General features: G+C 35.5%; 1 protein-coding gene across 2 annotated transcripts in view; it reads left to right on the forward strand.

Annotated features, from left to right (window-relative positions):
* The window catches only part of LOC145671957 (dnaJ homolog subfamily B member 3-like), a 53,880-nt gene extending 40,459 nt beyond the window's left edge, over window positions 1-13,421 (forward strand). For both annotated transcript variants that reach the window (XM_081741150.1, XM_081741151.1), the window contains exons 5-6: window positions 2,815-2,917; window positions 12,795-13,421. In XM_081741150.1, the coding sequence (XP_081597276.1) occupies window positions 2,815-2,917; window positions 12,795-12,897 (206 nt within the window). In that variant the 3' untranslated portion in view covers window positions 12,898-13,421. The remainder of the gene's footprint in view (window positions 1-2,814; window positions 2,918-12,794) is intronic.
* The last annotated feature ends 2,947 nt before the right edge of the window (window positions 13,422-16,368 follow it).

Consider the following 16,368-nt stretch of genomic DNA (forward strand, 5'->3'; position numbering starts at 1 on the left):
AAATTTCAAGACGAAGAATTTACAGCATTGCTCGAGCAGGATTCGTGTCAAACGCAGGAACAACTTGCAGCAGCATTAGGCGTTGATCAAACAACAGTCTCCAAACGCTTGAAAGCCATGGGAATGATTCAAAAGATGTCACATTGGTTCCACATGAATTGAAAGACAGAGACGTTGAAAGACGAAAAACCATTTGCGAATTGCTGCTTCAATGACAGAGCAGAAAGGGGTTTCTGCATCGAATTATTACGGGTGATGAGAAGTGGATCCATTACGAGAACCCTAAACGAAAAAAGGCCTGGGTGAAACCAGGTGAACCAGGTCCATCACAACCAAAACGAGATATTCACTCTACAAAGGTTATGCTGTGCATATGGTGGGATATGAAAGGTGTGGTGTACTATGAGCTGCTGAAACCGGGTGAAACTATGAATGGAGACTGTTATCGACGACAATTAATGCGTTTGAAGCAAGCTCTGGCCAGAACACGACCAGATTCGGAGAACAGACATGATAAACTTATTGTTCAACATGATAACGCTCGCCCACATGTCGCAAAACCGGTCAAAACCTATTTAGAATATGTCGGATGGGAAGTTTTACCCCACCCGCCGTATTCACCAGACGTTGCTCCTTCGGACTACTACTTGTTCGATTGCATGAACAACGATTTGATTGGACAGCGGTTTACTTCTTCAGAAGATAGCGAAACATGGGTCTCTGACTGGATCGCTTCCAAGGATGAGAACTTCTTTCGCCACGGAATCCGTACATTGCCTGACAGATGGGCGAAAGTGGTGGCTAGCGATGGAAAATATTTTTCTTAAGGTATGTATGTATTTTGTGTTTGTACTACAGCTTCAATGTGTGCGTACCAACCGCACGAATTAATTCCTAGACCAAATATATATATAAAGATTACGAAACGTTGTGGTTTATTTTATAAGTAGTGAAGCGTGGGCACCCATTGAAGAAAAAAATAAAGGCCATCGCCTTTGTTGTACATTATCATCATATCTACACGAAGGTATATTATATGTTGTAGAAACATATATTGTATTTCCGTTACTATTGGCGCATTGTAGAATTTATTATTCGTTATATCGAAGGTAAAATTTACGTATGAAAAATATAAGATTTCTTAAAAGCAAGACTTGTAAGACACTTGCAAGGAAGACCAAAAACAAGACCAAGACTGGGTGTGCAAGACTAAGACTAAGACCAAGACCACTCAGGTCTAGGTCTTGGTCTTGCATTTGCTTATCACTACTTTAACACTAGAACGCATATGTGGGGTGTGACAGACCCCAAATAGATAACTAAAGTGCTTTGTAGTACAATAAATACATATCAAATCTTCATCTTTCGTGACATGGTTTTTTTTTTTTATCTTACGTAATTTTAACCTTGTCCAAACAACAAGTTCCGAGATTTCTGCTATTTTGTTCCATTACTCCAAGTTTCCATACTCCGGTTGTCTCAGACCCCAATAAGAAATAACATTTTATTGTAGTGCTATGTATGAACGTTGTTAGACAAATGCATTTTATTGTCATATAAATTTAGACTCAACCTTTTACAAATGTTTCATAGAAGACATTGTAGAATTAACTTCATTCTAGATCATAATACCTAGGTACTCATCTATCAAATGAAAACTCATCTATCTACTTGACTATAAAAATAATCCATGTATTTGTTTTGTCATTTGATCTCTGTAACTCTTTTGCTGTAAATTTCCGAGATTATGAACCTTTTAGCTAAACGGCGTGACAAACATCTCGGCATTTGAAGGTGGCGCTCCAAGTTCCCTTTAAATGCTGCTAGCAAATAAGAGGCCAGCGGTATTGCCACCTTTATTTTGTACACATCCACGTCTATCCTCTGCCACCTGATCGCGCTGTAGTTTGTCTGCTTAAGCATAGCCACACCCCTTAGCACTCGGCAACGTCGCGTCAGAGCTTGCGTTTTATTCGTTTCGCTGAAATGCCAAGATGTTTGTCACAGGCTTTAATAATAAACCTCTTTTATTCACAATATTATGAAATGAAATGAAATCTTGGAGTTTTACGTCCCACAGTTATGCCGGTTAGGCTAAAGGAGACGTTGACGACGAGAAATGAATGAAAGGGTGGAATGAAGAAAGTGGGAGAATCCTGAGGAAACCCACGCTCACGTATTCACAATATTAATAACATGAGGAGGTACTCTATTTTGTGGCAAGTTAATGTTACATTATTACGTGTGAGCATAATTTGGTGTTAGCTTCAAGATACTCAGACTAGCCAGTGAAAATGAGTTCAAAAAAAGGAAGCCAGAAGGTTCAGTGAATCCAGAAGATAGTAACTCATCAATACACCTTGAAAGAGGAGGGGGGAATTCTCTATATTTTTGTTGAAGATGCGTCTTATCTTATACCGTTGCCAAACGACTGCTCATATTTTCCTGTTACTCCATCGTTGTGAATCCTGATATTTTCACATTTAGAAATATTTCGACGGTACTATGCAGCTACCTCGTACTTAAAAATAAAAATAAAAACTTTACAGGAGAAAAAAGTTTAAAAAGGATGAAATTAGTTAAAAGCAAGCGATATTTTTTATGGAATAGTTAATTTGTTATCGTCATTGACTTCTCCATCAGAGAAGTAGCTGACTTGCTATTTATCTCCAACTTTTTTCAAAATTTTCTTTTTTTCTGTAAAGTTGTGTTTTGTTTTTGAGATACGAGGTAGCTGCAAAGAACCATCGATTTGTGCTTGAGAATTATACCTTGTGTCCTTATTAACCTAATGATACTTTATTTTCCTTTCAGGAGCGGGTGGCACAGGTGAAGTTACAATCACAACTAATACCACCACTACTAGTACTTCTGTGTCTACGAAATTTGTCAAAGGAAAGAAAATCGTAACAAAGAAGTGAGTCTCTTACTTAGTTTCTCCTTCATGTCACCGTGCAGAGGATATTTTCATAAGATGCTGAATGCCATTTAATTTATTGACACTCGTAGGAGATAGACAAAAATATAGAAACATCTAACAAAAACATCGGCTGCTCTTGGTAGCATTACGATTACTGATGAGTGACTCTGGAATTGGATAGGATTTTAGATTTCTGGGCTTTCGGCATCTAAGGCCATTTAACCCATCACGTTTTTGAGGGATGACGTCCCTCGGCGAGTACACAATCCGGGGAAAAGGAAGGAAGAAAGGATTGGGGAAGGAAGGAAGCGACCTGTGTGAGCGTGTGTCCTCCCTCACTCCCATTCCATTTGTTTAAATTCTCCAGTCAGCCCCACCTGAAGTGGAATAAGGCTCTATGCACAATACGTTGACGCAAACCTTGTATAATGGTGCTGTTCTTTAACGTGTTGGGCAACACTTTACCGTGATGACTTGCCTTACGTGCTCAGAAAACAAAGGGATGTGAAGTGGCTATGATCTTTTTTAAAAAAAGTAGTTTCGTAAAACTTATTGTCATCGACATTTATTTCTATTGTTTTTGGTACTTTGATTACTTTATTTAAATGGTAAATTGGTATAAAACTTAATAGTACATATATTATCTACAAATGAATGTTTTCTAATAATATTTTAATATTACTCACTGCCATTAATAGGCATAGGAAGACGAACACTTTGTGTCGAAGGCGCGAAAGGTGGCATTGCGACGCCATCAACAGAAAGAAGAACAAACATGTAGTTTGAATGTAAAGAAAATACGTGGTTAAACCAGTCATCCCCCACGGTGATGTGAAATTAACCATATAAATATTTTCTATAGTTAACGCAGTTTCACGACGTAAATATTGTGGTGAGAGTTAGTGAATATAGGGTAAGTGTGCCTAAAGTCAGCCGTCTCCAGTAGTCAGCCATTTTTCAGTAAAAAGCATATTAAATAAACATACAGTAGCTTGTTATCAAACAAATAATCAACTACAACTTAAATCAGAGCTCCAGTATTCAACCTCATTTGTTCTGGCCTGGTGTGATTCCTCGTGGCAGAAAAGAAAAATTATCATTTGAGGTCTGCTGATGCAAGTGAGCAAAGTGCGCATTTTGTTAATAAAAAAAATAAGGAAGAAGCTTTACTTCAAAGTTAAGTTAAAATTATATTATTGTAAAATAGTACGAGTTATTGCTTTCTTCTATGCATGAATGTATCGTAGCTTATTAAAAATTCGTGGTTTATGATACAAAACAAGATACTGCGTAGAAATAAGGGGGGCTGACTACAAGTTGCATTTTTGATAACGTTTTCCGGTAGTCAGCCATTAGGGGCTGACTACTGGAAATGACTCTTCACTTCAATTTCAAATGGTCAGTCCCCCATTACTTTCAACGGACGACTACTGGATACATATACTCCAGTAGTCATCCACTTATCATTCATTCAATTTAAATGACACATGACATACAACTAAGACACTTAACTAATACGTAGAAGACTTTTCTAACGATTTAATGAAAAAGTAACTGTTATGATGTCACTAATTGCATCATACAAGTATAATACAGTTATAAAGTACGGGACAAAATTAAACGATCGAAAATGCCATTAAAACTTATGACGATGTTGGTCGTTTATTTTTGTCCCGTACTTTAATATCAGTCTGGTATTGTAACCATTTCAATTCTTGTATTTTTCTAGAACTGAGGGAGAAAAGGTTAAGGATTTATGGCTGGTCTGAATTATTTCTCTAAAATTTAAAAAGGACAGGTAATGAGTATTTATTTTACCCTAATCAAGGGCGCCGATTTCCCTGTAAATTTGGGGGTCATTCGGATGCGGAAGGTTAGGATGTTAAGACAAATTGCATTCAAATTATGCCAAATATTGTATATTCATAAATACAATAGGGGTCCACATAAGCTTTGGGGGGCCGGGCCCCCCTGCCCTAGCAGGATCGACGCCTTTGACCCTGATCATAGCTCAGTCTTTTAATCTAAGGTAGCTATGAGGAAGTAAGGGTTATCAATATCTAATTGATTTATTTTTTTAAATTACTCCGCACAATGTCGCGTTTCTGCACGTTTTTAATTCCAAGGCTGCAATTGCTCTTCAGCTATTATTATTATTATTATTATTATTATTATTATTATTATTATTATTATTATTATTATTATTATTATTATTATTATTATTATTATTATTATTATTATTATTATTATCTGTTCTTATCTGCTCTGTTCCTAGAGTTGCCTGATTGCCGAAACAATACAGAATAATCATAAATATTTACATTCTAACTCACTGTGAGCGTGAGGAAAATATGTCTAACAGTTTAAGAACGCGTGATTTAGCGTTTCTTTCAACCAGTCCAAAGACATCTACTGGAATAGACTCAGTGTCAGATGTTTTTGCAATCAGGTGCGTTGAGGATACTCTATCCAAAGAGTCTTCTTATTCTACACTAATGAACACATATAAGACTATTGTTCTGTCCGAAGCGGATCGATCTGCTATCAGTAGATACTTGCTAGTGAAATGTTCGATATCTTAGTCCTGGAACATACCAAATTTTAGCAATTGGCCGTCTAGAGCCTACAAATATATCTTCGATATCAGAAATAGACGTTACGTCTGACTCAAACCAGGAAAACAACATATCCGTTATGGCATCTTGTACTGAAGCGACGCAAGGTGAAAGGTCTGCTTCTGTTTCTACAGTCAGTAGAGCCAGAAATAACTCCATATGATCTCAGAAGAAATTCAAAGAAAACCTTCGTAAAATACTTCCATATCATCTGGCTTTGATTAGCATCTTTTCTGGCTAGCTCCAATCAAAAACAAAACTACCAAACATGTGCCCAGAGAAAAAGTTCAAAGTGCAGTATCCTCCCAAGCATGGAGAAATTATCAGATGGTAAAGAATGAAAAGAAAAGAAAACTAGAAGAGGAACGTCTAAAATGAAAAAGGGAGAGAATACAAAAGAAAGGAAAATTTTTAAGTCAAACAAAAAGAAAAGGACTGTCAAGCCAAGTAGCACTAGTAGTTAAAAAGACGAGACGCAAGAAGTTGTTGAAATTCCGTCTAAGGCCTGAAGAAGAATTCATAAGTAATATTGAGAACGATACACTTAAATATATTGGGTGTCACTTTTGTGATCACTGGTACCACTTAAAATGCACGTGCCTCAGTGAATTATCGTACGAGGAACCTGCTAAACAAGTGCTTATGTGTTCTGAATGTGCTTAATGAACTTCATATTAAAGGGTTAATGTCATAGCTAAATATAAATATCAATGTAAATATAAATGTAAATATAAATAGGCCTATATATTAGTTTTAAATAGGCTAGTCTAGGCCGAGGCACATTTTTCTTAGTTTATGGTAAATATCATACAAGAAGTCTTTTTTCCTGTATCGCAATATATTTTCCACCAGGCCTGCTTCTAGCCACAGAGGTTTGGGGGGGCATAGATATGTTAGGGAGGGGGCAACTCATTAAAAATCTCTTACACATATCTAAATTGTGTTTTTTGTGTTGAGGTCTGGAGGGGCCACGAAAAGTTTAGGAGGGCCAGGCCTCCTAGCTCCCTCTAGTTGCGGGCCTGTTTTCCACGTAGTTTTTCTTTGTAGGAACTCTGAGTGCAATATATTTGTCCCTTAATATGCTACTGAGGAGTTGATCTCTAAAATTCCATTAAAAAAGTCAATTCTATAGTGTGGCTGAGTACTGGTTAAAGTAATGGCTGACCTTTGGTTTTCATAGGCCGACTACTGTTTTTTTTTTCAGGGTTTCTGGTATTTTCTTTTTCCTGTGTAATTATTTATAAAAGATTTCCTATGCGAGCTACACAAACGTAAAATTTAAACACTGTTCTTTCTAATGACATATGCAGTAAAAGTTATTAGTAAAAAATGATTTTTTTATACTTTAACAAAGTTGAAAATCTCCTTAAATGGTCGACTACTGGCACATTTACCCTATATGAAATGATACAACTTTGTTAGAACCAAGTGAACACACATCGTGAAAATCTATTGCGTACCTGTTTGGTCAATGAACAAATTCAATCTTCGCAGTTAATCACGTCAATGTTAATGGTAAGATAGCAAAATATATGTGAAAAGACAAATTCGTTTGTCGTACTATCAATTTATCGTATATCAAATAATTTAACCGTAAATCGTACAATAAGAAGGTGCAAGTTGAAGTAACCTGAATGGAGCCTTAAATTCATCGTCGGAATAAGAAGACAAAACTAAAAAAATTTATCTTCTATGGAATTACACTAAATCCCTCCCAAAACCCCGTGTGATCAATGTGAAAAGTGGTGAAGTGTTCAACGAACTAACGTGTGCTAAGTGGTCGTGCACCACTAATCTTAATATAGACCAGCAATGAAAATATAATTCCATTTTAAATTAATTCTTCGTCTTTTTTTATTTTTTCTCTATATTAAATGGGCTAGAAGGTTCTGAAGATATATTGAAATACATGTATCAATAAAAGTATACTAGTGAAAGATACACGTAAGTGTGAAATGTAAATTACCTACTGATCAAGTAAAATTTATCCTATGCATTTATTTTCTTTTCAGTTGTTTCCCACGTTTCTTACATAAATCAGTACAGGAATTCTTAGCATTTTGGGTGGTATTCAGACATACTCTGTACACCTCAACGATTGACGCGTCAGGGATGGTGGGTAGGTACGAAAGCAACCTCCGCATGAGTTCATCTTGGTTTACGATTCGATTAAGAGCTGCATTTAACTTTTCTTCTAACCACTGCCACCTGCAGAGTTAAGTATTTGTTCTTACTGACCATTAAGTCCATTTTTGGATATAAAAATTAACAGCTCGAACATGGGAAATCGAACCTTGCCGGTCATACCTGGTACCTATAAGTTAGGTACCACCCCGGCATTTGCCTGGTGTGAATGAGGAAAACCCAGGGAAAACCTCATTCAGGGTGGCTGGCCTGAAAAAGCGTTTTAAACTTTTTCGACCGAGCGGCCCCAGCGGGAATCCAACCCGGGACCACTCGCTCTGGAATTGGAGCTCGTTCATATATATATAAAGATCCAATTCCTAGAAGAACTAGAACAGATTTTTCTGTTATTATTTCTGAGGGCGAATTTATGTTTTCTTACGATACCAACTAGAATCTAATACAACATTGGTTCTGAATTAGTAATTGGAATGTTTCCAGAGTATATATATATATATATATATATATATATATATATATATATATATATATATATATATATATATATATATATATATATATATATATATATGTACAAAAATATTTTTTATATTTTTTTAGATACGAGTATTTCTGACATTATCAGAGGTCGAATGTTTCTTTCTGTGAAATGATTATAAGTCAAACTTCCATAGAAAACAAATTGGATTATCTAAAACTAAAATCGAATACGTAAAAAGAATTCCTTTTCGCGATTCTGAAAAACTAACGTTTTGCAGATACGTAACTTTGAGTCGCCAAATTATTATATCACATTAATAATTGAAATGAATGCATTTTTTTAAAATCTAATTTCTCTGATACTTTATTTCTTCGAATGTTTTAAGGTAGCTGTTCACAAGGGGTTGAATTTTTATGAAAAATGAGAATCGTAACCGATTTTTCCTTGCATCATATTTCCCAGAGATGAGAATCCACCTGATCACCGATATCAGTGTGAAGAGTGTCTTACTCATCATGGAACGAGCTGAGTAACGTGCTGATTAGCGCAACGGAACGTTAAGGTGTAGATCAGGGATTTATATCCAGTGTTTTCCAACTCTAAATTTCGATTGAATTTACTTCTGTAGATATTAAATACCGCCAAAAATATCGATCAAAGTAGTTTTAATATTTACCTTTTAATTTCAATTGTTCTTTGCTAAATCATTAAATATAAGATTTTAATGAAACAACGACAAGAACAAGTACCATCAACTTTCGAATACTTACCTGCAAGAATCAATTGTTTCCTCAGAAGATGCTGCTAATTAGCAATGCTTTTGATGAATCATGCGATTATGAAAGATATGACAGAATAGCCAAATACTTATAACTTTTTTTAATAAAAAAGTAATGATATTGCAGTAAAATAATGTTAAGATCTTTATTGAGACTTACATTTTGTATCATCATCCATAGATACATCACTGCCATCATCGCCACACCTCCAGCTGAGCTCCGTTGACATCCATACATTCCTGCAACCTCCGAAATCCGTGAACGCTGTTTCGTCTGGCGTCGTCAGAAATGCCATGGATAACTTTCCTAATCTTAGCTTTCAGGTTTTGCAAGTCCTTTGGCTTTTCCGCATATGCCTCTGACTTAACGCTATCCCATAACCAAAAATCACAGTGTTAAGTAGGGGAACTTGGGAAGGGGGGGCAAGGAATTCATTATAACTAAATGGCAGGGTGTTGTTGACAGGCTGGCGTACGTTATTCAGTGTTACTAAACGCCTAGTGTTACCAACACAACTTTCAAAATTACCCGTTCACATTATATATTAGGTATACGACTTATTTTCAAATTGAAAAGCCTGGGTTGGCAAACAATGAACATTTGCCTGCAAATCTCAAATATGTCTTCGATTTTGTTTAATTGTGAAAAAAGCTCCCGCACCTACATTGATGTTGTTTTAGCATTAAAAGAAAATTCGTCTACTTACACAGTCTGCATTTCGCACTGAATATTCTATACAGTACATTTAAATTTATACAGCAAAAGGGTTTTAAATTTGTGAATTACTTTTAATGATCTTGCTGTTGAGATATTTGTCACTTTTGCAAGTGATGTGATGCTCTTGCATCACTTTCATAGCTCGCCGGGCCACCATATTTGAGTAAGGCACATCCAACACAGAACGTTCTTTTACCAGTGAGCGGAAAAACACTTTAAAGCTTTAGAACACTTTTGGTCGGATATAGCAGCATGCAGTTCATTGTATTTGTCCTCTGTATATTGCTGATTTGAAACCATACCTTTGCCCATGTAGTTGCGATGAAGTCGCAAGTACGTTGTAACTGATCTCTCCATTTTGGAAGGAGAAAAAAAGGCAACCAGTGCATAGAGTGCACGTAAATTTCACCTAGCATTGTTGAGGGAAGGTAGCTTCTGCCAGTTCAACTGAGGCTACTTGTTCTCCTTCCGGTAGAAATTATATCCTTCACAAAGTTCAAATAGAAACCAGAAATAATTTGTCCATCCTGTGTTTTCACGTGGCTGTACCTTTCTTGTGCTAGAGTAGTTTTCTTGTAAATCCTCACACCCAGCCAAAACATCTTCAATGAATTGATAGTTGAAGCTGGGTGAGCGAGATTTTATGGGGAACACTGAATCCATCCAGTTTCGCAAAACCAGGTCAAGAATATAGTGAAGACATCCTATAAACTGAGGCACATCAAGACCCATTTGTGTAAAATATCTCTGGAGTCTAACAACAAAACCACTTTTGTGCCCTATATTCACTGCTGTGGCGTCAGAAATGATCATTTAAGTACTTCTTCATGCATTATACTCACCCAACAAGGCTTGTAGTAAGATAAAGATGTCCTCTGCGAATCCGCTTTCACAAACCAAAACTACAAGGCGAAAACTTCTTGCACAATTCTGCAGATAGACTACTTGATAATCTCTACTTCCTATTCTCTTCCCATCAAAATTGCTAACAGAATTTCTCTTTACCGATAATTTCGTTCAACCGGTTCTTCATGTTTTAAGCTTTCTTGATCACTCGACGCCAAATCCCCGATAGTGAAGATTTGGGTACATTTATTTCTTCCTCAGCCAAGTTCTGAAGAACTTCCGCTGCTTTTCCTGGCTGCAGATTTTGTTGCTTGATACTTGCGTTTCATGGAGGAGACTCTTCTGAAAATTGAGAGTCACTGCTGATTTTACGTTCTTCAGTATCACTGATACTCACATGTTGCACTTGGCTTGTACACGGACCAATTGAGCTACTTCGCCTTTTTGAAGGATGGATGGTTAATATAGAGGCAACTTTGTCTTTAGTGTATCCGACTCGGCCTCCAGATTCAAGTTGTTTTCTACACAATGTTTTGTCTTCACTGCAAATTCAGTTTCCTTTTACTTTTGTAATATCGAAGACACTAGTGAAAGATTTTTCAAATATCTCATTCCCCCTTTTTTTATATTTTATGAACAACTGTATCAACTTGTCAACTTTTGCTGAAATTTGCTGCATGGAAAATAAAGGTAAGTTCAGCTTCTCCCAAAGTCTACACAGTTCTTGAGATATCTTTTTTATTCTGTCCGACTGCCCTTTCAGTTCATCGCACAACCCCAAATATCTGCCTATTATGTCTCTGTTTGTAGGCATTTTACACATTTCACTCATTTCCGTTTTCATTTCTGGTATGCTAGGACGGCGTTTTCTACATGTTGTCAAATTCTGTGTCCACTTTTTTCCTGCTGATTCAACTGCTGATTTTGATATTTTGGTTTTGAATGACATTTTTCAATCTGAAAATAGAAAAGATTGCAATTAGAAAGACAATTGAGGGAAGCACTGTTGCAAATACATATAAAAGCAGAGAATACTAAAGTTTTATCACCGACAACTAGGCTCGCAACACAATAAAAGTGATTTGCAAAAGTGTTTAATGTGCATAGTATAAATTAAAATTTGGAAAATAGCTTGTATCTATGTTGCTTACTTACAACTTACAACAAAACACAATGTGTTATTTACATAAGAATCTTTGAGTTTCTGCATGTCTGATAGGTTGATGAACAGACAAAGATCTGTACATTTTGATTGTAAATATACGATAAATAGATTACATTACCACAATTTATATTATACCAATGTCTATTAAACCTTTCCTAGATGCCAGACTTCTGTTCATTATCATGTTTAGCGAATCAAAAATTCTTATCACATATTGTTTTTTTTTTTCATTTACCTCGCATATGACAATAAATTAGGTGCGGGACATTTTTCCAACCCCGAACGAAAATAACGCCAGAGAAGTAACGCATAGCCAAAAGTTCATTACATACATCAGGAAAATTAAAATTTTGTAAAAAGAATAAAATTCATATCCCTGTTCTAGTTTATATGGAGCGTTCAGTTCACTAAGGAATCTAGTTTATTTTTCATCTCTATTGAATTTCATATCTAAGATCTCTGTCTGAAGCTTCTTTCAGAGTTTAAAAGATGCATTTTATAGAGTTTAACGTCCCACGACTATACACCAAGCTAAGGGAGATGGTAATAATGAAACGAATAATAACGGTAGAATGAAGGAAATGAGAGGAAATGGGAGAACCCCGACCTGGAATCGAACTAGAAAACCCACGCACCATAGGTGAACGGTCTACCAACGAGCCACCATGGACCCCGTTTAAAATTGTCGATGTATTCTCTAATTAAATTAACTTTGTGTTTTCTTTTCTCACAACATAAGATAAGATGAACATTAACTAAAGCCTGTGACAAACATATTGGCATTTCAGCTAAGCGAATAAAACGCATACTCTGATGCGACGTTGCCAAGTGGTGCGACTATGAATCGGCTAAGCAGATGAACTACAGCGCGATCAGGTGGCAGGGAATAGAATGAAGTGAATGTGTACAAAATAAATGTGGCAATACCGCAGGCCTCTGATTTGCTAGCAGCATTTAAAGGGAACTTGGAGCGCAGCGTTCAAATGCCAAGATGTTTGTCACGCCGTTTAAACAAAGACTGAAATCACTCAAATATGTTAGAGTAAGAACTCTAATCTACTATAACAAATAATCAAGAATGTCAAAGGTTAATTAACGAGTTAATTAATATTTGTTTTTCTTTCAGGGTGTGTGTCAATGGCCAAGAAACAGTGTGGATTTATGAAGATGGTGTCTTGACGAAAAAAACCGTGAATGGAGTTGAGCAGCCAATCAATAATGAAAATTAAATGAAACTTCCTATAGTCCTTGTTAATTTTGAAGGAATTTAGTCACTTTTCTTCTGGACAGCTCAGTGATTTAATAGTATCAGTTTGATAAAAAAATATTGTTTAAAAACAAATTTTGTTTTAAATAAAACCCAAGACTGCACAACAACATGAAAGTGAAAAAAAAGTTATGTGACGTTTAAACTGTGCCACCAACAAATTCAGTTTCTCTCATTGTTCTTACGAGGTGCTCTATTCCATGAAACTGACAAAAAAATCTCAATTATTTATGATCAATTTAAATTATGAAGTTTCTAATTATCATGCATTGCATTTATACAAATGATTATACTTTCAAATAATGCTGCTTTCTAATAGAACTCTGTTAATTTCTAATACAACATTACTACAGTTCTAAAAAATATATATATATAAAGTGACACTAATTACTTGGTGTTTTTTCTTGATAAACATGGAGTAGGAGTAGTTGTAACTTAATATTATCTCTAATCTTTGCTTTTTCTTATCGTATTTATGTGAAAACTGAGACATATTAGTGTAAGTAATTAGTTTGTATAAATGTATTGCAATCAGAGCCGTAGTTAGAGATTTCGGCGCCCGAGGCGAAGTAGAATTCGGCGCCCCCTACACTCACGTTACCAATCATTATATATATATTACATAGATAGATAGATAGATATAGATATAGATATAGATATAAACAGATATAGATATAGGTGGATATATAAGAAAAATAGCTTTTGTTGTTATGCTACGCTGAATTTTTATTAATCTTCGTGGAAGACCATTGCAACAACCAAAAACGATCATTACATATCGTTTTTCAAATTAGAGCTGCTTTCAGGAGTCTTATTTTGGACTTCTTGTTAAACTTTACAAAGCTACCTTTGGTTGTATACAGATTCACTAGGAGAACAGTTATGGAAAGTTACTACTATTTACAAAATGTCATACTATCGATAAGAAATGAAATTTCAATACATTAAAAACTATGTGTTTTTAAATTGTTCGAAATGGGTGAAAGTATTATTTTCCCGTAATAATTTTAAAATTTTAAATTTGATTCTGTATGTGACCACATCAATAGCATTTTAATTTCGATTTTTTTTAATGGTAAATATTTTGTGAAATGTAATGGAAATTCAGAAGGAGCCTTCTCTGTGAATTTCTAAATATTGATCGATGAAGGTGAAGAATATGATCAATGTTTCTACTTAAAATCTAAAACACACTTTGACCATTACGTATGTCTGAAATTATAGTAATTACTTAATTTCTTAATCAATGAACGTTCCAAATTTAAGGTACTTATTATTAATTAACATATTAAAATACACTAACACGTACATATATAAAGAGTGTGTGTACTTATGTTTTGTATATATGTAGATAGATAAAAACATCACACAAGTAGACACTTATGCACAAAATAATATGCTGCCGATACAAAAGGTTGATGAAAAAATGACCCCAATAAATTCCTCCAAATTGGAAGCATTTGATATGTCAATGGAATTTAAAAGTAAATAATTGATAGTGATTAGTGTCTGAAAAAGTCGAATTTCGTTGGGCTAAGTTCTGATCCCTTAAGCCCCTATTCTACAACTGCTTGAAGTGCGAAAATGTTATTGTTCCCCTCGTTTACCTTTATTTTTAATATTCCCGCGCAAACAGCAGCTTGAATATGTCTCTTCACTCTTCTCACTTTCATACCTTCATTCTCACCGTCGCACAGTAGGGCCAATCCAGGCGATTCTTAGCAAAAACTCGAAAAATGAAGTAAAAGGTTGACTCGATATAATTTGTTATAATGAAAACTTAATAGTGTACACATTAGATAGTGTACATGAAAAGAAGTGATAGCAGTTTACAATGAACTCATGGGATGTGCAAATTTGGTTATCCGCCGAAGTCGGAGAGGCGCTGCTTAGTGACAGAGGGTAGGAAATTGAATTTGAATGCGACTATTCCTGGTAAACATGGTGACACGACCGACAGGTATATATCGTTTTGTATATTTAGAATGTTGATGTGATGAGTAGTCAATTATCATATTTGGAATGATGCTAATATCATTATCATATCCCTATGATAATCCCCTACTTAATATCATATTTGGAAAATGCTGTGGTACTGAAAGCATATAAACTATGGTCAAACTATAGAATGGCATTTTACTAGAAAATGTGGCATAATATGTCTGATTTTTTAATATGTCGTAGCGGAGATATTGTTCTTAGTGTATGCAAAGAGAAAACCTGCTCATATTTGTACTTTTGGGAAATATAGCGCATGAAAATGTATGAGGAAACCGCATTCTGGATGCAATGCTGCTTTCGAATTGATCTGGGATGAGTGTGAAAACAAGTGTTAGATTATTAGACGTGTGATCCCTAGTGACAAAGTTGAATATAGATCGATTCTGGGAATTTTGTCCCAGGCGTCGTTGGGGGCTTCGCCCCCAGGACCCATCTTGTTTCCAACATCTAGTCATACTTCTCTGGTATTTACCAAAGAACTAAACTCTAGTCAAACATATTTGATTAATGATGGCGACATTTTGAAACGCCAATGTTTGCTAAACAATTTGTGGATAAGGTAGAACCATATTAAAATGGTGTTGATCAATTCAGTATTGTGTTTTCTGTGATGCGTGCACAGAAGTGACATTGGAATCAACTGTAATTGGCCTCCGCTCGCTCCAGCTCAGATTGTTCCAATCAAGCCCTGAAATAAGCTCACGTAATGCACGAGGCAATATATGAAACAACCTGAACAGGTTACTGATGCTTGTAAATCATAATATGTTTAATATATCTGATAATATATTCATATCGAGAACTTGTGATGAGATAATTTTTATATTGAAGCGTCCTTGCATCATTGTCATAACGAATGTGCAAGTGTCCCCACAACTTTGAAATAATTTTGAAAAGCAAAAACTTTTCTTCAATTGTATTACTCTTCAGTTGTAAAATGAATAAGTACACTTTTTCCTTTCATGCGTAAGAATATAAGCCAATCGTAAATTGCCAAATCAAAGCATATTGCCCACGCGTTTGTTTATGCCAATCATATAATCTGCTATATAATTTAGGCGCGAATATAAGGAATATTTCCTTTTATGATGTAAAACTCTATGTTTTTGATGAAATAATGTCGAAGTAACATTATTGTAGTCACTACACACACCGAGCTAATTGGTTTTCTTTCAATTTTCTGCTTCATATTGCTAATTCTTACTTTTGTCAAGAATTCAGTGCTTTGGCCCCACTGTGCGTCGTGATTAATCCGATTGGGTAGAAAAACGTTTAGAACTGAACAAACTCATCGCTGTCAAAACGCCGAACACAACTTTGCTCGTTTCTGATTTTGGAAATGCTCCTGCGTATACTATAAGTCATTACTCGGCAACTTATATACCACTTGTCATTAAGAAATCATCTATAATAACTCTTTAAGTAGTAAGTA

Source organism: Thermobia domestica, chromosome 15, assembly GCF_964235325.1.
Source record: "Thermobia domestica chromosome 15, izTheDome1.hap1.1, whole genome shotgun sequence".
NCBI lineage: Eukaryota > Metazoa > Arthropoda > Insecta > Zygentoma > Lepismatidae > Thermobia > Thermobia domestica.